General features: G+C 37.9%; 1 protein-coding gene across 3 annotated transcripts in view; it reads right to left on the bottom strand.

Annotated features, from left to right (window-relative positions):
• The window catches only part of KITLG (KIT ligand), an 87,802-nt gene that overhangs the window by 13,583 nt on the left and 47,382 nt on the right, over positions 1 to 26,837 (bottom strand). The window contains exons 3-8 of one of the 3 annotated variants that reach the window (XM_007165916.2): positions 24,795 to 24,857; positions 9,560 to 9,730; positions 8,126 to 8,285; positions 7,605 to 7,688; positions 1,573 to 1,682; positions 803 to 870 (exon numbers count right to left, since the gene is read on the bottom strand). In XM_007165916.2, coding sequence (XP_007165978.1) covers positions 803 to 870; positions 1,573 to 1,682; positions 7,605 to 7,688; positions 8,126 to 8,285; positions 9,560 to 9,730; positions 24,795 to 24,857 — 656 coding nt within the window. The remainder of the gene's footprint in view (positions 1 to 802; positions 871 to 1,572; positions 1,683 to 7,604; positions 7,689 to 8,125; positions 8,286 to 9,559; positions 9,731 to 24,794; positions 24,858 to 26,837) is intronic. The other 2 variants (XM_007165919.2, XM_007165918.2) reach the window with 2 other exon arrangements.

The following is a 26,837-nucleotide window of genomic DNA, read 5'->3' as shown; positions in this document are numbered from 1 at the left end:
GAATCTGCCTGCTAATGCAGGGGACACAGGTTCGAGCCCTGGTCTGGGAAGATCCCACATGCCGCGGAGCAACTAGGCCCGTGAGCCATAACTACTGAGGGTGTGCGTCTGGAGCCTGTGCTCCGCAACGGGAGAGGCCGCGACAGTAAGAGACCCGCGCACCGCAATGAAGAGTGGCCCCTGCTTGCCGCAACTAGAGAAAGCCCTCGCACAGAAACGCAGACCCAACACAGCCAAAAATTAATTAATTAATTAATTAATTTAAAAAAAGAAAAAAGAAAAAGAAAAACTCCTAGCTAACATCTTAAAAAAAAAAAGAATGGGGTTTACAGAAGAAAGACAAAGGTGGAGTTTAGAAAGACCGAGGAAAAGAAAGGTTCTGTGGCAGCAACTCAGTCAAGACATAATAAAGATATGGATGAAGATAATGACTATTGCCAAGAAAGAGCTAAGCATGTCTTGGCTATAGTGTGGAAAAGAGGAGAATAAGCAAACGTGCCTCCCGAGCTCCATGACCAGGAACGTGAGCAAGATTCTGCTGTTTATAGAAATAAAGAGAGCAGAGATGATACCGTCAGAAGGGTCATGAAGACAATTATGTGAAGGTGTTTCCCAAGTAAATGGAGATGTAGGATTGAAGAGGCAATGAGAGATCAGAAATGTGGATAAAACTTGGAAGACATCAGTTGGGAGCTGCCATCATGAGAGTGAAACACTTCTTAAAGGTGTTATGAGCACATGCACGGGATGTGAAGTGGCGAGGTCAAGCTTACTTATGCACACATTTAGTAAAACAAAATACCTTATCTCATTATCCTCTTCATTAATCTGTATATTTTCAACTGCCCTTGTAAGATTTGGTTGTTTCTTCTGGGAAAAGAACAGTGATATATACATATATTGTAAAAATATCAATATATCATGTGCTATTAAGAGGTAAACAGTCTCCACTTCTATGTTTTCATCAGCATGCAGCATATAAAAATACTTTTGCAATAAGAAATTATGAAAAATGCACGGTTTTATCAACTCAGCATTTTTAGGATGTTGGAGATGAAAGAATAATAAAGAAACGGAAAGATTTAAATAGTAATCAAATTAAAAAGACATTTCAAAAAGCTGAGTTGCAATCATTTAGCACATTTAAAAATTTTAGACAGGCTTCAAGACAAAGAGAAGAAAAGAGTAGAAATACAAAATAGCAGATCATACAAATGGCATTTCTAGCTGGTTTTAATCAAATCATCATATGATTTTTCAGCCTATTTCTTCCTTTTTATATTTAGTTCAGGCTAATAAAACCAGTTTGCATTTTCTTATGTATGCATGCTCAGCTAGAGGCGTGGTCTTCAAAGGATAATGAGGAATGGGGGAACCTTTCTAAGAGGCACGATCTGTGGAGGTTATGAATTAAACTATATCCCATCTTATTGTTTTCTTGGTAGGATCCTTTCTTAGAAAAGGTCAGTTTGTTAGCTAACCATTGATGTAATAGAGTATGAACAAATAAATATATAAAGTTCAGAAATTTTGTGATCAAGGGGGAAAAAAAAACCGAATAGCAACACTTACCTTCCAGTATAAGGCTCCAAAAGCAAACCCAATTACAAGAGAAAAGAATGCTGGCAATGCTACGGCTGCCCATTGTAGGCTGGAGTCTTCAATGGGATTTGAGGCCTTCCCTGTAATTTCAACAGTACAGTGGTGAACACAGTTTATCCATGCCAGAGGTTTTGCTCTCATCCTGTGGTTGTTCCCAACTGTTTCCGAAATGTACTCTTGACCTATCTGTTTAAAATATTTAAAACACTGATTTTCCTGCTTGCGCTACAAGTCGATGTAGTCTCCAAAAGATACAAGTTGAAAAAAGAAAGAAACCCCACAGACAGAAGGCTATTTGACTTGGTTAATGCGGCCCCATATGGAACACAGATGACGTATACCTGCAAATGATTTATATCATCAAGCAAATCCATCTTCCATGCCTTTATCTTCTAATATCTTCTCACTTTCTCACACTTCACATCTTGCCAAGAAAGTTTAAAGAAGACATTTTGCAACCCGGATCAAGGTCTGGATGCATGCATCAAGCTATGTTTGGCCTGCCTCAGATATTAAGTTAATACCTGTACCTTGTGGTTAGAGTACTTTTAGGGACCTCAAGTTTAGAATTATGGTGTCTCCTCATCACATCTTCAGCTGACATTTATTGGATGCCAGGTAGGGCCCAGAACTGTACTATGGAGTAAAGGTTTGAATTTTCAGATTTTCTGTGTTCGGAAGTCTGAGACTACTGAACATGAAAGAATGGCTGGAAGTACCAGTGTCTCCTTAAGCTGACTCTAAATATGTAATTTAGTGAGAGAGAAGACACACACATGAGTTTAACTTGGGACACCTCCCTTCACCCTGCTTTGCTCTTCCATGAGAAGCAGAATGATTCAGGAATTAAACAACACATCTCCCCCAAGCGTCTCTTGCTCCCAACACAAAACTTAACATGTTGACAGATTTTTCTGTCTATCATCTCCTTACAAGGAACAGCTTAGTTGTTTGAAAACATTGACACATATGTGTCAACTTGTAAGAGTTAAACTTTCAGTTTTCTTTTGAAGATGTAATACATTTAGAAATTGTACACTTTCAACAATTGTATGATCAAAATGTAAACCAATCCAAGGGAAAGTGACTGTTTTGGGCTATGATATTTTGCAATGATACTTGGGTACTGTGTCAGCCTATAGTCACCTATTTAACATATAAAGTACCTAAAGTACATAATATAAAAGAACCAAACCACTGTATGTGTATCAGCATTTAAGATGGAAAAATAAACTCACAGATTTAACTGAAGAGGCAAGAAACAAATGTTATCTATTATAGTGAGAACAGGAATTGCCCATTTCCCTACCATTGCTAAACTTGGTACAGGAAATTCATTAATTCTATGATTCTTATGTTTCCAAAGAGGCTCTCAAAACAGTAAGTTTGTGTGTGTGTGCTGGGGTGGGGAATGGAGGGGGATGTAGTGAGTCATGGGTGTCCCTTATACTAAGAGACATTGGGTAAAGTGGAATCTTCCATTCACGTAACCATGAATCACTTCCTTAAGACTAGACTGACAGCTCTTTTGGCCCACCTCACATCCTACAGCCCCATGGAAATATGTTTTAGGCATCTTAAATTAAAGCACAACATGAATTCTATCACCAAATTAAGCCTTAGTTATAAAATGGGATTTGGTATAACTGAAGTAATACTGTTATTCCAATAATATAGCTATTTTAAGGGTTATATAAGATTATGTGTACTTGTCGGGGATTTTACTACCATTTATAAAGGTGTTTTCTATGAGGAAATGGATTTGGAGTTAACACGCAATTCCGACCATTTTAGAAATGTTTATATCATTATCTGTAAATAATTTGGCTGTTTGTGTTTATATTCCAGTGACATGTTTGAATTCTCCTTGATGGCCAGCCCACTATGGCCCACACTGTCTATTGGGATTGCTGGCATGTGATTATGATTTGGCCAGGTGACATACATAGACATATACAGAGAGAACAAAGAAAGCTATTAATATTTTGTCCCTAGCTCCAATGGAAAACTAATGAGCTAAGATGGTGCTATGGAGAACTCCATTACCTATGTTTGGACAGCCAGATGCCCCAGAATCAAGGCAGCTAAAACCCTGCTCTTCTTGTTCTATCCAAAAGCCAAATCTTGAATTGCATCGATCAGACCAGAAGAAAGGCCACACCCACCAGCAATAAGCTTGCTACAGAGTGAGGTGTTCTGGGACTCCCCACTCAAAATCTTTCTCAGGTAGGAGGACAGCCCCTGAAGGAGGTGTTTCTTTAGAGGCTAAAGAAAGCTCACCTCCCTCTACCAGAGCACTGTGACTTTTTAACCACTTTAAACTTCCACCCCTAGGACTATGGCCCTGAACAAAGTTCTGGAATCTGACTAACACGCAGCAGGAGTCCTCCGGCAGGAGAGAGGGAGGGAGAAGGGAGGGGGTCAGACCCACAGGAACTGAGCTTCCCTCCCACAGAGGTGTCACCTCGCTTTCCTTATTTCTCTTGTTAATGCAAATGGCTTCACAGCCAGGCCTTGGGTTCTCTTCAGTGATCCTGCCATTCCTCTTCCAGGGAGAGAAAAATTGATGTTATCAGAAAAGGCTTGCTTACGCCTCCAGGGCATGACTCCCAATACTTACTACTGCTGCTATCCGCCAGGAATCAATGAGGCCAGGGATCAATGAGATCTGAATTATGTGCCTCAAGGCCCATATGAAGGGTATTTATTAGGGCCAAAGCTTTTCTTTTATGAAAAGATCGCCCCAGAAAGTGTATGGGGTGGTGGAGCTCATCTGGACAGGATTTGAGTAATCCCAAATTCCTGGGTTGTTTTCATGTTAATTGTATCTCATTATTATGAAAGCTGTCCACAGTTCAAAATTTGGGGGAACTGATTTGTGTGGTTTGACTAATAACATCAGACATCTGTACAAACACAGAACACAAAAAAACTGTGCTACAATTTTGCTGAACTCCTTTGTAGAGTGAGTCTGCTTATGGGGACCATGCCTATGAACATGGCTCTCTCCTTGGTCCTTAAAAAGTATGCAACTCAGTATTCTCCCTTGATTCAGATTCAAAGCTCACCACAGGCTTGCCGGCACTTCAAAGCTCACCACTGACCCAGCCTTGGTGCTAGATCTCATTGTTCTAATAATTAATGATGAACATGTACTATACATCAAGCATGGCTCCAAGTATACATGTGCTAACTCATTTAAAACTCACAGAAAACCTGTGAAGGAGAGATTATCAACCTCCATTTGATTGAGGAGTCCAGAGAGATTAAGACAGTTGCCCAAGGTCACATAGCTAGCCAAGGTCTAGAGCTGGGATATAAACCCAGGCAGCCTGACTCAAGACTGTCTAGAAGATGAGTAAGTTAATGCCAAAGTAAGGATTTTCTTCCCTATCATTTAAATATACTATCTGTAAGAATCTCAATCATTTTAAAAACATCCTTTTAGCTTGGTACAAAGGATATTATTGTAACTTTGAAAACACAGTTCCCTTTGGATAACTTATACACTTGTACATTATCCCATGATTCTCCCTTATAAGCTACAGAGAGGGCACTTACACCTCTGGATTCCTCCTTCATATGCACTGGTCCTCTGGCCAGCATGGCCACATTTGGGGTCTGTCTTATCCCTGAAAACTAGCATGCTTTCTTCAAATTTCCATGACCCTACTCCCGAAAAAGTCTTACCTCCTTTATGCTACAACTAAAAGCTTTTACATACTTCTATTATACATATTATATTATAATATAAATAATATATATTATAAAATACTATGACTATTTTTATTTGTGTCTGTTTCTCCTATGAGAATGTACACTACATAAGAGCTAGTCTTGTGCATGGGTATCTAAGTGCCAATGGTTAACAATGGTTGGAGTTAATAATAAGATATCTAGAAAAAACACATATTTTTAGATAACAACCCACTTTCATATTACCCATGAATCAAAGAAGAAATCACAAGAATTGAAGTATTTTAAAGGTATGATAATGGACACAACATATCAGAATGTGTAGAATATAGCTAAAGCTGCTTTTAATGAAATTTATACCTTTAAGTGCTTATATTAGAAAAGAAGAATGGTTTAGAGTCAATGATCTACTTTTTCTACCTTAAGAACTTAAGAAGTTTGGGGGCTTCCCTGGTGGCACAGTGGTTGAGAGTCCGCCTGCCGATGCAGGGGACACGGGTTCGAGCCCTGGTCTGGGAGGATCCCACATGCCGTGGAGCAGCTGGGCCCGTGAGCCACAATTACTGAGCCTGCGCATCTGGAGCCTGTGCTCCGCAACAAGAGAGGCTGCGATAGTGAGAGGCCCGCGCACCGCGATGAAGAGTGGCCCCCGCTTGCCGCAACTGGAGAAAGACCTCGCGCAGAAACGAAGACCCAACACAGCCATAAATAAATAATAAACAAATACTTTAAAAAAAAAAAAAAAGAACTTAAGAAGTTAGAACAAATTGAGCAAATTAAACCCAAAGTAGAAGTAGGGAAATAATAAAGATAAGATTAGAAATCAATGAAATACAAACAGAATTTAAGAAGACAAAACTTCTTCTTTGGAAAGATTAATAATATTCATAGTTAGTTAGTAGGAAAGACCTTAACTGACTAACACACAAAGAGTCTTTTCAAAACTTTTCAGATCCAGGGCTTCCCTGGTGGCGCAGTGGTTGAGAATCTGCCTGCTAATTCAGGGGACACGGGTTCGAGCCCTGGTCTGGGAAGATCCCACATGCCGCGGAGCAACTGGGCCTGTGAGCCACAACTACTGAGCCTGCGCGTCTGGAGCCTGTGCCCCGCAACGGGAGGGGCCGCGATAGTGAAAGGCCCGCGCACTGCGATGAAGAGCGGTCCCCGCACCGCGATGAAGAGTGGCCCCCGCTTGCCCCAACTAGAGAAAGCCCTCGCACGAACCGAAGACCCAACACAGCCAAAAATGAATAAATAAATAAAGTAGCTATAAAAAAAACTTTTCAGATCCAATGTGTTATGTGATTCAGAATTTTAGATCTTAGAAGGTTTTGTCCTGTAAATATTGTATATTATATAATATCTTCAATGAGGTCTGGGTAGCACCCTATAATCAAACACATTAATATTTCCTAGTGAAATGCATAGATATTCACTTTTAGAAAGATAAATATTATAAATAGCCTCATCACAATTCAGGTCAGGTTTTGTTGGCAAAAATTCCAAAACAAATTGGATTTTAGAGCTTTTTCTTTTAATTTCTGAATTGTAGCATTGCTATTGTGGATTTGTATTCAATTGATTACTCCTTTTTACAGATAGGTCTTTGATGTCCTTGAACATATGAGAGTGCCCCATTACTAAGTCTTAAGGGATGACTTTCTTAGCTAAGATCAAAGGATGAATTTTTTCCTCCTACAGTTGCCATGAGGCTAGAGGATCAGGATATTTAGTAAATCCAATGACCTTTATAGTGACCTTTGCCTACATTTGAAAAAAAGACATTAGACTTCCAGGTAACTGGGTTCTTCTTCACCACTGAGGACAGAAATTTCAGAGAAAGAATATTCTCCCCCAACATGTAATTTTATAGTAAAATAACAAAAATCATCAGATTTCCAAACACACAACAAAACAGAACAGAAAGTATCCTTGGAATTTTATACAACCAGCACTTGTATTTTCCATTTTAAAATTCCATTTTTGTCAGGCAAATTCCACGTGAAATATACTTTAAGTCAACAATGAAAAAAGTTTATAAATCATACATCTAAAAGTAATTTCATGCCTTATTTAAAATAATCTTAGCAGAAAATTTATTACCCCGATTAAACAGTATCTCTAGCTATAGGGAAATCCAATTGTACAAACCTAATATTTAATTCTCAGGAAGATCATAACAGGAAGAATAGCAACAGAACAGCGTTAATAGTAATGATTGTAGAAATTTCCTTTAAAGCCCATGCAATACTCCTACAGATGCTAATCGGAGCCATGCATGCATTAAGTCAGATACGTGTACTTACTATTACTGCTACTGCTGTCATTCCTAAGGGAACTGGCTGCAACAGGGGGTAACATAAATGGTTTTGTGACACTGACTCTGGAATCTAAATAGAAAGCAATAATGTGTCAGTGTTGCATGGTGATTTACATAAATTACAGAGTCCTCAAAAGGTGAAGTGCAATATCAGAGTACTTTCCAGGTCTGCTTCCCAAATCTAGATTATTCAGATTTGAGAAGGGGACATTAAGAAGACTGGAGGTGAAGAATAATATAATTGTACATTACTAGCAAATATCAGATAAAAATATGACTATCTCATATATTGTTTACTCATGCACAATAAGTGTTGTTTTGGCTTGAACACCAACAAATCTACAACTGTTTGTTTCTTTCATGCCACTGATATTTGCTTTTATATTAGACATACACACATCTTTCCCTAGCTACACATATATTTGAGTCAAAGGTAGATTCTTACCTATACATATAAGATTCAAACTTGCTTTTTATACTTATATTAGAAATGCTTATATGTCTTACCTTTTTCAGGACTTGATGTTGAAGACATCACACATTCACTAGTTTTAGAAGCCACCATCTTCAAGTCCTTGAAGGCATCGATGGATTTATTAAAAATTCCAAAGAATTTTTCAGGAGTAAACAGCCTAGGTTCTGGGCTCTTAGATGATTTTTTTACATTCTAGAAGAAGAAAAAAAATAGGATTATATTTTTCAAATAGTCTATAGATTTAACTGATGTCAAGGAAATAGACTATAAATGTGTCCTTGAAAGATTCAAGTGAAACGGACACTTTTAGACAACTGTTTTAACACATATAATTCAAATTGATACTGCAGGGTAAATGATCCCATCCAGTTCAGTCTGGGGCTCAACTCCGGATAAAAGGAAGAGGGTGGTGGTGAGGGTGAGAAAGGTGAATACAACATCATAACAATGAAATAATCCTAACAACAAATTACAGACACTGTTCTTTAGAGATGCTCATTAAAATTATTACTCCTCATTAAAAAAAAATACCCCTCCATAATACATGCTCCAAATAGCCAATAATTTAAAAGTCTGACGATAATAAGTACTGGCGAGGACATGGAGCAGAGAGGTCTCTTATAAATCACTGGAATGACATAAATTGGCACATTTGATATTGTCTAGTAAAGTTGGACATGTGCCCATCCTGTGACCCAGAAATTCCACTTCTAGGTAAATATTCTGAGGAAGCTCTTGCACAACTGCACCAAGAGGCATATAAGAAAGTTCTTCCCAGCAGTGTTTATAAACCCTTACACCAATAAACAGGAGAGTGGTTTAATAAACAGTGGTATATTGAATCAATGGAATGCTCTATAAACAGTAAAAAAAAAAAAAAAATTAACTACAGCTTTATGCATCAATGTGGATATATCTTATAAACATAACGCAGAGTGAAAGAAGCAAGTCTCAAAAGAATAAAAAGAGTACGATTTTCTATAAAATCCTCCAAACAAGTCAAAGCTCAATTTTAGGAATTCATAAATACATGATTATCTATAAATAAAAGCAGGTAATAATGAGTTAACACCTATGTAGCACTTACTATGTACTACTCTATGATTAGTAAATGGACATTCTCTGGTATTTGGAATGCTCTTCCAGACATTGCCATTTACTGACCACCTAACTCATCTTTCAGGCCCCAGTGCGTATGTTATTTCCTTCATGATACCTCATCTGATATACCCTACTTTTTGTGACCTCTACTTCTTATCAGTGCCATTAGAACACTATTTGTACTGATATGATTGATATAAAAAGAGATGTTAACTCTCTAAGAGATGTGTTCATCTTAAAAAATTTTTTAATTAAAAACTTATAAATTAGAAATCTCACAAATATGCCCCCATCCCTGCCATGACCAATCAGCACAGGTTTTAGAGAAGAGTAATAAAAAGCAATCCCAATGAATACAAAGTTACCTCAAATGAGTGTTCTTCCATGCACTCCACAAGGTCATCGACTATTTTCACAAGTTTGTCTATGATAGAGTAATTACTCAAGCCTTCAGAAATATTTGAAAACTTGTCCAGAAGATCAGTCAAGCTGACTGACAATTGTTCCACCATCTCGCTTATCCAACAATGACTAGGCTGTAAGAAATTGAAAGAAAAGAAGATAAAGCACCTATTTTAAGTACAGTAACCTTGGATTACCCTTCAAAGCCATCAATGTTTCAGTCATGGACTCCTGGACAAAGGATTTCCTTATATCAACACAGGTTAGTTCTTATGTTTTATTTAACTCATACCTAACATCTGTTTCAAAATTTACAAATGCATAAAGATCACAGGAAACTGTTGATGGTAAAGATTTTGCTCTTCCATGGAAGTAAAATTAAGACAAGAAGAGCCAAGACAGAGCCTTTGACAAGGTTCAGATACTAATGGAATTTAATTCTATTGTAAGATATTTATTTCCTACTTACTGTATTCTAAAAAGAACTTCAGGCCCAGAGGAAACTACAAAAAAATTATTGTGGGAGAGAGTCCTAGTCTTCAAGGAACTTCCAGTCTTTTGGTGAATTGGAAAATGAATCAGTGGATTAATAATAACTTATTTTTCTAAAGACCTTGATAGATTTCAAGGCTTCTTCATAGATGAATTCCCATGCGTGTTTAAAAAATAAAAAGTAGCCCTGGCAGAATGTGGTCTGAGAGAGAAGCACGTTTGCCTTAGTGGCAGGACCACCTACATAATTTGTGGGCCAATGGCAAAATGGAAATGTATGTATTGTTCAAAAACATGTTCAAAAAAATGATTAAGAGTTTCAAGATGACGACAGCAGAGCATGAAACCAAGCGTGGAGCCCCCTGCCCACGAAGCCAGCCCTGCCCACTGGTTAGAAGCTCAAGCCTTGGAGTCAGGCATAACTGGGTTCAGTTCTGGCTGAGAGACTCCAGACAAGCTACATAAATTCTCTGAACCTCACTTTGCCTCTCTATAGAATGGGAATAATGGAAACAAGGTAGTTTTGAGGAGATGAGGTACATAATTTGAATGTAAGTTTCATGAAGGCAGTATTTTTATAAAACCTTGTTCTCTACAGTGTCTCCTGGGGCCTAGAACAGTGTCTGTCATATGGGAGTTGCTCAGAAACTACTCGCTGAACTGATGTAGGTGTGATTAAAAAATGAATGAGAGGGGCTTACCTGATGGCGCAGTGGTTAAGAATCCGCCTGCCAATGCAGGGGACACGGACCTGGTGGTGCAGTGGTTAAGAATTCGCCTGCCAATGCAGGGGACACGGGTTTGAGCCCTGGTCCGGGAAGATCCCACCGGCCGCGGAACAACTAAGCCCATGAGCCACAACTACTGAGCCTGTGCTCTAGAGCCCGTGAGCCACAACTACTGAAGCCCACGTGCCTAGAGCCTGTGCTCTGCAAGAAGAGAAGCCACCGCAATGAGAAGCCCACACAATGAAGAGTGGCCGCCGCTCACGGCAACTAGAGAAAGCCTGTGCACAGCAACGAAGACCCAAAGCAGCCAAAAATAAAAAATAAAATAGTCCATCACAGGGGTCCATGTTTTTCTGGAAAGGGCTATATGGTAAATATTTTAGGCTTTCTATGCCAAGAGGCAAAAATCAAGGATATTGTGTAGGTCCATTTATACAAGAGAAAATAAATTTCCACAGATTTTTTTATTACAAAGTTTAACAGGTAATGATTATACTTGAATATAATTTCTTTTGCGTAATAATTGAATTTAGGGCTTCCCTGGTGGCGCGGTGGTTCAGAATCCGCCTGCCAATGCAGGGGACATGGGTTCGAGCCCTGGTCCGGGCAGATCCCACATGCCGCGGAGCAACTAAGCCCGTGCACCACAACTACTGAGCCTGAGCTCTAGAGCCTGCGATCCACAACTACTGAAGCCTGCGTGCCTAGAGCCCGTGCTCTGCAACAAGAGAAGCCACCGCAATGAGAAGCCTGCGCACTGCAACAAAGAGTAGACCCTGCTCTCAGCAACTAGAGAAAACCCTTTCTGCATGCAGCAGCAAAGACCCAGTGCAGCCAAAAATTAAATAAATTTAAAAAAAATTGAATTTAATTTCTTTTGTAATACAGGTCTACCAGTAAGAAGAATGGAATGCTTTATTTTGGGTCAACATTTTGCTTGGGGTTAAAAGCCTTCTCTATCATCAAAGAGACTGTAAATGTTTATCTGTAAAAAACAAACTCAGGGGGCTTCCCTGGTGGCGCAGTGGTTGAGAAGCTGCCTGCCAATGCAGGGGACACGGGTTCGAGCCCTGGTCTGGGAAGATCCCACATGCCGCGGAGCAACTGGGCCCGTGAGCCACAACTACTGAGCCTGAGCGTCTGGAGCCTCTGCTCCGCAACAAGAGAGGCCGCGATAGTGACAGGCCCGCGCACCGCGATGAAGAGTGGCCCCCACTCGCCACAACTGGAGAAAGCCCTCACACAGAAACGAAGACCCAACACAGCCAAAAATAAACATAATAAATAAATAATAAATAAAAATTAAAAAAAAAAAAAAAAAAAAACAAACTCAGCTGCCTGTCCATATAAAAGCAGGCAGCAGACTGGATCTGGCCTATAGGGTATAGTTTGCCAACCCCTGCTATAAATGGCTGTGGATCAGTAAAAGTTTAGATTATTAGGAAAAACTTCTTAGTATGTTAGAATGGATTATAATTTTTTAAAATTAATGTGACATCACTTAAAATATAATAATTGGTCATAAATTCACATACTTGGTATATTGTAACGTTATCTTCTCTCTCATAAAGATCTTTTAAGTAAAGGTCCTGATTTATTTTTTTAACTCTGTTAAAATGTTATAGTGAGAAAAATAAGATAATTATTGGCAAAGATAAAATGGTCTTGGCTTATTAAGATCCTAAATAATTTAAAATGACTCCTATTGTAATGAAAATGTTGTAATCAGAGAGAGTAACTGATGCCATGTAAAACGAATAAAACCACTAAACTTTATTTCTTTACCTACCAGCAGAATATCTCTGTGGGGGAAGGTCAAGTAATTTATGTATTCTAAATTATACAAGGGGGCCATTTTATATTTATTTAACAGAACAGTTTTAATTAATATGATTCAGCTGAAAGGGAAACTGTCTTATCTACAGATAGGTAAGCTGCAATTTCTGGAAGCATTAAATGCCATTCAAAACTTTTAGGGAGTGTTGGCTCTGGCTTCAGATAAGTAGAATAAACAAACCCCTAAATGGGAATTAGTTCAATTAGGCCATTTCATTTGACTCATCAACCAAGTTCTCAAAGACTGTGTTTCCAAAACATGTTGAGAATGAACTCTTTGTTTTGTAAAATTAACGCTTATCTCAAGCATATGCAAGTTCATATTTGCATCGTTAACAAGTCTCTTTACAAGCTGTCAGTCTCTCTCTTGGGGCTGACTGCTCTCCAAGTTTCCCTCTGTTTAGACAGTGATAATTCCTTTTAGATAGTCAGCCCTATCAGCAAGGCACAGATTTCCTAGGATATAGGAAACAGCACATTCTGTAAATACTGCCTTAATAGTACTTATTCGGTAGAACAGCCTTCACCAATTCGTTCATTCCGTTGAAATTGTGCAAATTTTTCCACAGCAAGCAGATCTCATGTATTAATCTTTTCAAACTCTGTCCTTGCTCCACTTTGTGAATAAGCTTGCCTGTCCTTCTCTCAGATCCTCTGACGTGTAGGAACCAAAATCAAATTCCCTTGTTCTGAACTAAGGTACTCCTTTTGTTTCTGTGGTCTTTGCCTTAAATGAACAGGTTGGTTTTGTTGTTGTTGTTGTTTCTTTTTGGTTTTGTTTGTTTTTTGTTGCTTATTTTGTGGTTAAAGCAGAAAAGAGTTTGTTTATGTTTCTTATTTTTAACTGGGAACTCTGGGGTGCTTACTGCCACTTCTGTTTGTCTCTATTTTCAAATGAACTCTATGTTTACATTCCATATTCAAGTTCTTATTTAACTGTGACTACTTGCCCCATGGCCACCCACCCTTGTTTTCACATACCTAATCAACAGTCCAAGCAATCAACTTTTCCCAGTAACATTTTCAACCCTAAACCTCTAATTTCTTAGTTAAATCCTGGAAATCCCACAGTCTAATCCTAGCCCAATATCTGCCCTTTTAGAGTTATGAAAAATTCGTTGATATTTGACATAAACTTCTGGACTACACTGCTGAGAAATATATTTCTAAACGTCTTTAACTGTATTTCATTCATTATTCATTCTTGGAAAAGACTAATCAATTCAAAGTTCTTTCTTTTCACTAAATTTGTTTAAACAGTTATAATTTAGCTTTTAAAGATTATTGGATTTATTAAAGATAAAACTGAGGTAAACAATATTAAATATTAGCCAGTTTTAACTTGTCTGCCTGCAAGAAAGGAAACCAGTTTTGACAAGAATATCAGGCAGTTTCGCATTTTCTTTTTAATTAAATATAGTCAATGATTTGCAGAGAGAACAAAACTCAGTGAACTAAATATTTCATTTGTGAGATGATAGGAAGTCACTCTGTTTTTCACCTCTTCCAAGATTATGATTAGGAAATAGATAATTAAAAGTTTGAGGGTCACAAATTTAATTTTTTCCTTCACCTTAATAACAGGCATTATTGTCGCTCTTTATCTTTCAGAGACCATTTTAAACAAATAGTTTTATATAAATATTAACTCACAACATATATCAGAAGAATATAAGATATACATAATGTTCTTTATTTCACTAGAAGAATGTGAAGCATTAATAAAGTTGATAAAGTCACACAGGATGTCAAAGAGGTGATGTAAGGAGTACCTTTCAAATTCCTGAACTACACATAATTTAATGTTTTATTCACCTATATACATACAAAAAGAAATATAGTTTTTGTTTTGAAAAACTCCAAACTCCTTAACTCCATACTCTTAATTTCTTACCTTCTTTCTTGGTAGCCTCTGTCTTACATTTTCTGGGTCAATTATAGCAGCTCTATTTAGGACTACTAGAGCAACACATGCTTTCTATTCATCTTTGTATGTGTGTGTATATATAAATTATATATATATACACACATATATAACATGTATCATTCTAGAATGCTAACTGAATCAATGATATTGACTCAATGTCCTTGACCTGCTAGCATGCCACCACAGAAGATTTGGGTAAAAACTGTGAACTTCCTAAGGGATTTTAAAATACAATAAGCACCAAATTAATGATTTAACTAAACAATTAAAGATATAAAAACTACTACAATTGAAAGCATTCTAAACATAACCAGGAATATGACCGCTTCCAAAAACCAACAATGAAAATTTAAAATAGATGATATATGAATTTCATAAGATGTATGACATAATACCTCTGTGGACCCAGAACTGGTAAATTTGAGTCGCTGGCTGAAATAAAAACGTCCTGGGGACTTGCTAAATCTGGCCTGCTTTCTCCTCTCCATCCCCTGCTTCATTTAAGAAACTGTTCTGGTTTAATAGTTGAAAACATTTGACACACTCTTCCACATCAGTCTTAGATGAAGAGAGAGTCTCTAAGAGCAGTCACCATAAGCCTTTTGGAAATAGAATCTGAAAGTGGACAAAACATACCCTAACATTTCTTCATGGATGCACTTGGCACTATTTTTCCATTTGGTAACTGTCTTAGATACGTGTCTGCTTCCTTAGTGGGCCTCAAGTAGTTGTCTGCACTGTGAGGGATTTCTCCACAAAGGAGCTGGGGTAAAATATCCATTAGAGACTCCGAGGGAGGAAAGGCCTGGCTCATAAACTATGCGGCTTCTGAGGAATATTCACAGTGAGTCTTCACCCCATCTTCTAATCCAACCAATCTAATTACCAGCATTACCACCCAGTTTGATTGCTTTTGTTTTGTTTTCTTTAATGAGTGTCAACCCTCAATTTTGCCAGAATTAGAGGTATGGATGCCCAGGGCACAGAAGCATTCCTTTCTTTCCTCTTGTGCTTCTAGCATTTACCTCCTGGCTGGGCAGACAAAAGAATCTAGAGCCATGCCACTGGAATCACAACGGTTTAGATCTGGAAGAAATGCTGAAGACCATCTGGTCCAGTCCCACCAATTTCATAAATGAGAAAACCAAGGCCTAAAGCAGTGAAGTGGCTTGCCAAGATTACACAACAAACTTAGAACAAATATTAGAAACCAAGACTCCCAAGCACTCGTCTAGTTCTTTTATCAGTGAATACAGTCAAAGCACATACAGCTGCAGTATTTTCTGCTGGGTTCTCCATGACTCATGTGGTCTAACATCTGGACGAGGCACACTGGTCCTTAACCTCAATTAAGAGATTTCTTAGGAATTGGAAATGGCTCTGTCTCATTTCAATGAATCCAGAGTTATACTACGGAAAGCAAATTTCTCCCAGCAATCGTTGCAACCAAAGAGCAAATGCTAATCGCCTTTCGCGAACTCTCTCTGCTTTTTACTCTTAGGGCTAGAAAGCTGACACTCTCTGCCACTCTCAAACATTCCATGGGCAGGCAGATTTAAAACATTCCTACAATAACACTTTGTAAAATATTGTGTGCTCACATTACTACTGTAGAGTCTCCAAAATCTTAACTCCCTTTTAGAGGAGCTGGGTTTTGTCGTTATTTATTTTAGTCTTCTGTCTAAACAATTAATTTGGGTTTTCAGTGTTCACTGTAGACATCTAACTTTGCATTTTCTTGTTTGAATTAAAGTGATGTAGAAACCTCAATCTGATTAAGATGGTAATCAGTCAAAACACTATAAATACGTGATTTTCCCGGCGCAGGCCTATAAATGGCCTCTGAACCAGACGCAAAATAGCACCACGAGGAAAGATCAGCATGGGGAGGTGAGGGCAGCAATGATGAACTAGAGGCTGTGTCTAATTCTAACTCCGTTAACACACTTTGTGATTTTAGGCAAGTCACTTATTCAGAGCTTCAGTTTCTCTATAAAATACAGGGGTCTAATCTGTGCTGGCTGACAGGGGGCCCGTTAGCCACCTCCAGCTACTTATCACTCAAAATGTGGCCAGTGTGACTGAGGAACTAAAATATTAGTTTTGCTTAACTAATTCAATCTGTTGAAAGTTAAAAAATCAATACTTGATTTGGTGACTGGAAAACTTTTAAGTATGTTTGGAAAAGCTTAGGTATGGGAATATACATTTTCAACTATAAATTTTATAAAAAGCTAAATGAGTAAATATTTCTGATGAACATTTAATGTCTAACTGGAGTGTACTGTAGGTATGAAATACACAGTGGATTCTGAATAAATATAAAAAAATGAAAACTATCCCACTGATAATTTTATATTGATTGTAAGGTACAATGATAACATTTTGAATATATTGGACTAAATAAAATTTAATATACTTAATTTTTCCTGTTCCTTTTTATTTTTTAAAATGTAGCTACCGGACAATTTAACATTACATATGCGGCTTCTATCAGATAGTAATGGTCTAGATGTTCTGAAAGTATCTTAATATAATCACTTATGTATTAAGATGGGCCCTGTAGTTTGAGAATACAAAAGAGCCACTTAAAAATCGTATTTAATGTTATATTTTATTCATTTACCTAACATTTTACACTTACTCCTTTGAAATAAATACTCTATTATATGAGAGATAGAAGTAGTTAAGTACAGTGTCTACTTGACTGACGTCTATTTCTATAGGGAGCACATCAAATCATAGGGGTGGATTCTGAGGGGTGGATCCACACTTACAAATAGTGAACTTGCCCTGCGGCCACAGCTGATTGAACAATAGTGCCCTCCTGAGCCAGATGGGTCAATCAGAAAGTCCCTCCCCAAAACTGGTAGTAATGATAGGAACTGAGAACGAGTCTCTGAGCAGGGTCAAAACTAATATGTAAATGTGGGAGCTCTGGGGCAGCGATATGCCCCCCAGGTGACTGGAACAGAGAAAAATTCTGCACAGCCAAAACAGAATGAGGCAGAGATGCAGAGATGGGGAAAGGAAAACCTGGTAGCTTTGCAGTCCTGGCTCCAGACACTCCATGAGGCAGAGATGCAGAGAAGGGGAAAGGAAAACCTGGTAGCTTTCCAATCCTGGCTCCAGGCCCTTCATGAGGCCTGGCTGCATCCCTATCCTTGACTGGAATGCTATTCTCCAGTCTCCTTATAATAATGGGATTTTTTGTTTTGTTTTGTTTTGTTGGTAAAGCTTGAGTTCATTACTGTGAGTGAGAACCAAAGGAATATAAACAAATAAGATGGGCTCCTCGAGATTTGGAAATCACGCATTTTTTGCCAACAGTTAAATGTTTACTGGTAAGTAGTTTTTGAGTAGCTACTACCTGCTTAAATGGTAAGGAAATACAAAGGAGTAAAAGATTGGATCCCTAATCTTTAGATAAAATACAGCAAAAAGAGAAAATATAACAACAAAATAATTGTGATGACATAGGACAATCACTGTACGTATACTATATCTTGGGTTTTTCATATCTTAATTATTTCTCACAACAGTACTTTGAGACAAGTCCATAACGCATACAATTTTAAACAGCTATGTAAGCAATATATGATCAAGTACCCCAAATGATTAGTTTCTGGACAAATTCTATAGAAATTCAGAGATAATAAACTAAAAGGTAAGATCTACAGAGCAGATACCACATCAGTGTTGCTGACTACTTGTCCCCCACCAGCACGAAGCAGATGCACAAAATAGGGGTGATGTCAATTTTTACTGGCCAAATGATACAGGGAAGAGAGCATGGTCTGGAACAGTAGGAAATGGTCTTATGAGAAAGAGGGATCTTAAGTTGACCTTGGAGGCGGATGACCACTAAGATGCTTTTAGCCCCAGGGTATTGTGTAATTCTGTGGGTAGAATTTGGATGAGAGGATGGGAGAAAAGAACATTCCTAGCAAAGGGAAGTAGTACTAGGCAGCCTTGGAATTGAGACTAAGCAAGGTGATTCTAGGAGGCAGGGATGCATCTGGCTGGAGGGGCGAGTTTGGGTTGGGGAAGTATGGGTATTAAGATGAGGTGGTTGAGGTGGGGCAAGATTAGGGAAGGTCAAGAACATCAGATTCAGGAATTTGGCTTTCAGCCTTCAATCACCGAGAACAATAAGAAGGTTCTTGATTAAGGAAATGACTCAATAAAAGTAGCCTAACAGAAGGCTCACGGAAACCAAGATTCCTCAAAATTGCATGATACAGCTCTTAGACCTAAGAGTTTTTACACAATGCACACATATCTAAAAGAAGCTAACAGTATGACATTGAGGTGCAGATAATGTGTGATGAGTTACAGTCATTTGCCTCATCATCAAAATCTTGTAGATTCTATTCAATTGGTGCCTCAGGGAAATTACAAGTGATTACATGTTAGGGCACTTTCCTCCTTCCTTCCTTCTTCATTTTCTTTCAGCAGATAATTTATTAAATGCCTATCATATGTTGGACACTGAGGATAGAAGAGCAAAATTATACAATTCCTGCCCTCAGGAAGTTTACAGGTAAATGGAAGATTATCAACTAAATAATTCCACAAATAAACGAAAGCATTACTACTCTGAGGAGTGCTATGAAAAGAGTTTCTAATAGGAAGATATGGCTTCCTCAAGGAGAGAGAAGGCTTCCTTAAAGAAGTGAAATTGAAAATGAAGGAGTCAGACAAATAACAAATGCTGGAGAGGGTGTGGAGAAAAGGGAACCCTCTTACACTCTTGGTGGGAGTGTAAGTTGGTGCAGCCTCTATGGAGAACAGCATGGAGCTTCCTCAGGAAACTAAAAATAGAGCTACCATAGGATCCAGTAATCCCACTCCTGGGCATATACCCGGACAAAACTACAATTAAAAAAGATACATGCACCCCTATGTTCAGAGCAGCACTATTCACAATAGCCAAGACATGGAAACAACCTAAATGTCCATCGACAGATGAATGGATAAAGAAGAAGTGGTACATATATACAATGGAATATTACTCAGCCAGAAAAAGGAATGAAATAATGCCATTTGCAGCAACATGGATACAGCTAGAGATTATCATACTAAGTGATGTAAGTCAGAAAGAGAAAGACAAATACCATATGATATCCTTACATGTGGAATCTAAAATATGGCACAAATGAACCTATCTACAAAACAGAAACAGACTCACAGACATAGAGATCAGACTTGTGGTTGCCAAGGGGGAGGGGGGGAGGGAATTTGGGGTTGGTAGATGCAAACTATTACATTTAGAATGGATAAACAATAATGTCCTACTGTATAGTACAGGGAACTATATCCAATCTCTTGGGATAAACCATAATGGAAAAGAATATGAAAAAAAGGACGGTCTATATGTGTATAACTGAGTCACTTTGCTGTACAGCAGAGATTGGCACAGCATTGTAAATCAACTATACTTCAATTAAAAAAGAAAAAAAAAAAAAGAAAACCATAGAAGGAAAAAAGAAAAAGAAAATGAAAGATTCAGGAGTTACCTAAACAAAAGGATTGACCAGCACTCTAGGTACAGAGAAAGGCATGCAGGAAAGGAACAGTGGCAGCAAGGAACACGTGAGGTTGAGGGACTGAACAAGAATTTGGAAAGGTGCCAGATCACGAGAGCCTTGGAGGCCTTGTTTAAGGAGCTCCTTTTCCTAAGAACAACCATTCAAAGCATATGAAGAGGAGGGGTAAAATGATCAGGTGTATTTGTTTTGTTTTGTTTTTTTAAAGAAGAACGATCCTGTCTTCTAAAGAAGAGTTGAAACCTCACATAATAAATCCTGGAATGGCGAGGGAGATGAGAAGAGCCCAGAGGGAGCAGACCAGGCAAAAGAAGGTGGGGAGAATTGAGACAGTGAAATCCGTGCAGACGGGAGGAAGGGTGCTACAGAGGGAAGATGGCTGGGAGGCATATTGTTAGGAGAACATTATGTGTGGCCAATGGCTTATTTGTTTAACCTTGTCTTTAAAAGAATAATGATTAAAAACTGACATGACAGTAAAGACTGTTTCAGGTAAAAATTATCAATAGATGCTAAATCCACGAGAGAAATTTTGATGAAGAACTGTACATGGTCTTCAAGTATCTCCCCAAAGATTGCTTCTTAGTTGTTAACGAGTAAATACACAGAAAAGGTGGAACACCTGAACCAGGAGATCAAAACATGCAGCACTATGGAGAGAAGATGGACATTGTGTGCCTTTGGATGTGATAACCTGAGGACATGTCATCACTTAATGTAGCATCACGGCTTGGAATGCTTATTCTGAATATAATCATTAAAAAACATCAATTGTTTCAAAGAGAAATATTTTATCGAAAGGGGAGGGCTGTATAACTCAAAAATTTCATTGTCATAAAGACAAAGAAAGGCTGGGTAGTCTTAAAGTAAGACCAAAGAGACACGATGCATTAGTTTCCATGAACTTAGTGGGCTTAAAACAGCACAAATCATTATTTTATAGTTCTTGAGGTCAAAGTGCAAAATAGGTCTTCCTAGGCTCAAATCAAGGTGATCACAGGGGCTGTGTTTCTTTTAGTGGCTCTACAGAAGAATCCCTTTCCTCGCCTTTTCTAGCTTTTAGAGATCTCCTGCATTCCTTGGCTTGTGGCCCCTTCATCTTCAAATCCAGTAGTGTAACATCTTCTCTCTGGTCCCTAACTCCTGCCTCCCTCTCATAAGGATTCATGTGATCAGACTGGGCCCACCTGGATACTCCAGAATACTCTCCCCATCCCCAAATCCTTAATTACATCTGCAAAGACCCTTTTGCCATGGAAGGTAATATAGTCACAGCATGAGACATCTTTGGGGGACCATTATTCTGCCGATCATGGATGATATAAAAATGCAAATCATGATCCTAGATTAGATCTTGTACTAGAGGGAAAAAATGCAAAAAAAAAAATTGATAAAATTGAAATACAGCCAATAGATTGAAGTATTTTAGTTACTGCTAAATTTATTGAAGCGGACAACCATACTGTGGTTATGTAAGATAAAATCCTTAGGAAACACACACTGAAGTATTTTAGGGGTTAAACAGCCATTTTGTATACAACTTACTCAACGGGTTTAGAAAAATAACACATGTGCAACACAGAAAGTAAGCATTTAGTAAAGCAAATGAGGCAAAATGTTAAAAATAGATGAATCTGTATTAAAAGGTATATGGGTGTTCTTTAAATATTCTTACAACTTTTCTGGAAATTTGAAAGTATTTTCAAATAAAAAGTTAGAAGAAAACTGATAAATATGTAATTTAACTACAAATGGATGAATTTTTTTACTCAAATACCACAAGCAACTCATAGTTTATATCATTTTAGAGAGGTCAGAATGACAGCAGATGTGTGGCCCAAATTCAGCAACTCAGTTTTTGTTCTTTCTATAACAACATTACTAGTAAGTGGAAAGGGTCAGAAACGTTTAGGATTTTTTAGTTTAGGAACTTAAAGGAAATCCTAACAGTCTGACAGTATTATAGTTTCAAAGAGTTTAAAATAAAATTGGTAATTATTGTTAGATTTAAATACCAACCAGTGGATCACACCCTGCTATTTGTGAGAGACAATGTGCTGGGTAATTTTCTTAAGAGACCCTTAGAAAAGTAACCTCCCCTTTTCAGGAGTATTTAGCTTATTTTTAAAACAAAAGCAAAAAATAAAGTGTATTCTATCCTATTGCTTTCTTCTGCCTAGTGCCTCTGGCAGAATTTTACTGCTTTGGCCCCAGAGAATCTTTCTGGTACCCATACTGGTTCCCACTCTACCCTCTGTTGTATAAAGACAAAAGATACAGCAGCTGGGGATCTGACCACTGACAAATAATCAGGGGACTCTCCACTGGGAAACTCCTCTGGTCTTGGCAGAAACTAACATTTTAAAATGAAGGTAAAACAAAGCGTAAGACCCCCTATTTCTACCCAAAGGCCTATGCACGGGCTTGTTTTTCTTGCTAACTGCGGTAGCCAAGAACAGAGTTTCTCCAGTTGTGCCAGGACAGTGTGCCAAGACCAAATAATAGCGGACTTTTCTCAATTACAGAAACAAGAAAAAAAAATAGGTGGAATGAATCAGCTTTATTTTTACAAGTTTAGCTCTTGTTATCACTAGCCGATACTGAAATCTATGATTTAGCACAATCTATGATTATACTAGCACAATCTATAATTTATACCAGCACAAAATAATCTATTTCGCTATTTTCAGTTTAACATATTGTTTATCAAAGAGTTGCATGATTTCTCTGAGAGAGTTTGGCAATCCCAGGCCTAAGTGCTTCTATAGTCAGGAGCAGGGTGCATCTTTATTACTTAGATGCCTCACTTAGAACACTTTCCCTTGCTATTATAATTATTTAGATACCCACATTAAGGGTTAAGAGTCAGATGACCTAGGGTTTCTTTTTAAGGCTCTATCACTTTCTAGTTGTTTAACTTTGGGCAAAATGCTTCTGGGTTGTAAAGCTCAGGGTGTCATTTGTAAAATAGGAATCACAGTAGCTATCCTGCTTTCCTCACAGGGTTTTTCTGATCATCCAAGGAGATTAAAAACATGAAATCATTTTGAGAATAGAAAAGCATTATGAAAAGGCCAGCTACTCCCCCCGCCCATTATTATTAAAGTTTTTGAACATAAGGCTAATTGATGTATATTTGTTTCTTAAAGTGTCTCATAAAGTGCTAGCTCCATAGTGTTTCCTAAACGGACACTGGCTGAGTGAGTAAGCAAATGATTAAGTTTCAGGCTGCTATAATGTTACATTATTATTTCCAGAGAACTCTCCTAATTCAATAGGACAGACATTGACCTAGACTTGCTAGGTCAACAAAGAGGATAACTTGTTCAACAAGAAGGTACATGTTCTAAGGAATTCTAAGGAACGTAGTAGATAGTAAATATTTTAGCATAAACTAGTGAAAAGAAATATGCCTTTCAAGAGAATGGTCTTGAAATGACAACCTTATAGTCTTTGAAAGACGTTTTAAACACAGCACTGAGTGACGTGCTTAACATACTTGGACTGGTAATAATTTTGATGGACTCGTCCACAGAAAGGACTCAAAGTTTAAGACAACTTGCACAAAGTCGATGTGTAATAAGTATTTTTGGTAAGTTATGGAAGGATGTCAAGTTGCAGAGCAGAGAGTAACCCAAATGATTTTAAATTAACTCAAAGGAACAATACAGTAGTTAAAATGAATCAACATGGAACATGTTATACGTCAAAGGCATGTTGCAAAATATAAGCAAGTTGCAAAGTGACACATGCAGTATAATGGCATTAACATAAAATATGCAAAAAATTTGGTATCTTATGAATGGATGTACAGTTTGCAATCAAAGTATTAGAGCAGGGCTACTGGGGGCTGTTGCACTCAACACAGCTCCAAGGGGATGGTATCTTCAGGTCAAGCCTTGAAAACATGCATTGGAATGAAAAATTCCAGCTCAGAATACTTATTCCTAAGAGACAAAGTGAGCACTAATGGGTATAGGAAAGGGGCATATATGGGGCTTTAGTTATATTTATCATGATTCACTATTAAAAAATACATTTGAAGCAAATACTGTACAATGGTACCATTTGACAAGCTATGTGATGAGTACACAGGCATTACATTATTCCCTATGCTCAAAATATTTCTTCATGTATGAATACTGACACTATGTAATGAGAAAAACAAAATTGCTTAGTTACAGTAATAAAGGAGTACCTATAATCATAGCCACATATTTTTATTGTAAGGTTTTAAGAATCAATCACATTGCAAATAAATTCAGAGATAAAACATTTTGGGTTCTCAAATTAACTCAAATTAAATAGGAGACTTATATAGGACCTTTTCAGGTATGAAAAGAATTTACATAATTTTACACTCAAGCCTTTTTTGGGGGAAGACTGAAGGAAAAAGAGAAATCAGTGGCTAGCTCTAAGGAAGGTGATCTTATTTACTTTGGGAGTACAGGTGTAAGACACATGTGCTGAAATGCCCACCCAAAACTAAAGTTTAGCAGTTGCCTGAGGAAAAAAAAATATGTAAGTCAAATTCCAAAAATACCTTCTTCAAATTCTGACAATTAGCAAACTCCTAAATGGCAGATAATTTCCTATCTCAATATGAATGATCCCATCTCTTTTGTCAGCTACCAAAATGAAACCCAGAAATGTACAGTTTACATACCAAAACGTCCATCCCGGGGACATATTTGAGGGTTATCTTATAGTCTTTTGGAAGATTTGCCACCTACAGAGACCAAAAAAAAAAAACAAAAAAAAAGGAAAAAAATATCTGTAAGAAAATCCATACATATCAGTCATATTGTTTTTAGTGGTTTGGAGAAAAACACCTACAAACCTATTATACTTTTAGTTACTACTGAATTTCAATATTTACATACATAGCGATTTTTCATTCTTGATTTCCCTTTGCAATCAAAGGCACTCTCCAGAAATAAAGTGATAATACAAATCTTTTTTACTCCAAATTCTGTTCTGGGTGGCTAAGTATAATCTACTGAGTTTTGGAAACATGATTTGAATTTCAATTTCCATCTGTGGTCTTGGAATTTCCCTCTAGGATTATATTTCTATTTGTTCCTCCAAAGGATGCGTAACACAGTATATTTTTCTTGTAAGTGGTTTACCAAGTGATATGTCAACATCACCAGGGAATCTGTAGAAACACAGTCGCGGGCCACACCAGACCTACTGAATCTTATGTAACAAGTCCTCCAGGTGACTCTGATGTACGCTCAAGTTGGAGAACTACTGTTCTACGTTGATCCTAGAAAAAAATGTCTGTGAAATTTCAAAAGATCAATGATACTTATGAGTGGCAAATGCTTTATCACTTAATTAATTTAGAAAGATTCAGTTGTGTGATATAACTTAATCCACTTAGCTGGTGCTGAACGTTTGAGATGCCTCAAGTGTTTACCTAGCTTCTTTTAAAGGCTTTCAAAGACTATCTAACCCATTTCCACCAGTCACTGTGGCATAAGTGGAACAAGCACCTGATTTAGAATCAGGGAATTTGGAAGAAATCTAAACTGTACTTTGGTTTCTCTCATCTGTAAAGTGGAGATAAAAGTACCCATGTCTGAGAGTCAATTTATGAGCTGAGATGAATGAATGTGCCAATCAATCCATATTCTTCACTGAGAGCTATACTGGCAACTGACTTCCAAGGCACACATCCTGGTAACTTAAAGAGTTCTAGGTTCACTTGTCTCCTTTTCTACATATAGTACCACCTCTTACATCTCACCCTTCTAGCACGGATAAAATTTCCATCTGTATCATATGGCCCGTTTATAATATGTATAAACTGACTTAGCCCATTGAGTCTTAAAACAATATACAATGTAAAAAAAGTGGTTTTGCTTTATTATATCTCAATGGGTCTATCTTGCCTTGGTGGACTCATTTTCCCCTTTACCCTGTCTCTAAAATCATTACTATTCCCCATAGTAAGCTGGGATCTTGTGCATGTTTGCGAGACTAGGTCATCTCTGACAAGTCTCCCAGAACACAATCCATATGGTTTCTTCTTGGCTTTGCCAATAGCTTCTGGAATCTGAGAACAGTTTGGTGAGAAAAGAATCTAGTTAAAGGCATAAGCAGTCAGAGGGGAGCCAAGGAAGTAGCTGATCCCACTGTGCATGCTACAATTCTACTTCCAATGGTACCATCTCCCACGCATCTCAGCCTCCAGCCTAACACTTACCAAACATTTATGATGTGCTGGCACTGTGCTTATCAAGGGCTTATGTTGCATGATCACATCCAAGCCTCAGAATCCCTTTCACATAGTATCTCTATTTAATGAATGAAGAACTTAAGGCTCAAAGAGGTCAAGAAACTTGACTAAGGTCACACGATTACTACGTGTTAAGTCTGTACTAGAACTCAGGTCTCTGACAGCAGAGCCTCCCTTGCCTCTTAGCTCAACTACATAATTTCATCTATCTACCCTCTGCACACTTGTCCTAGGTATTTTCCACTTGTGAGGCTCACCATCAACCCTCCTCATGCCACCCCCAATAAAACAGTAAAGTCCTTGCTGCTTACTGAAAACACATCTGGGCTGCCACAGAAGGTGGCATTTTTTTTATCTTTAATTTCGGGGTGACTCTCTTACTCTTTACATTTAACTTTCTTCCTCTTGGTCAAACTTCCCACCATGCTTCCCTAATTTCTTTTGTCTTGTGGATCTTCATCCCCA

This window comes from Balaenoptera acutorostrata, chromosome 11 (genome assembly GCF_949987535.1).
Source record: "Balaenoptera acutorostrata chromosome 11, mBalAcu1.1, whole genome shotgun sequence".
In the NCBI taxonomy this organism is placed as follows: domain Eukaryota; kingdom Metazoa; phylum Chordata; class Mammalia; order Artiodactyla; family Balaenopteridae; genus Balaenoptera; species Balaenoptera acutorostrata.
This window is presented reverse-complemented; position numbering and strand designations above follow the sequence as displayed.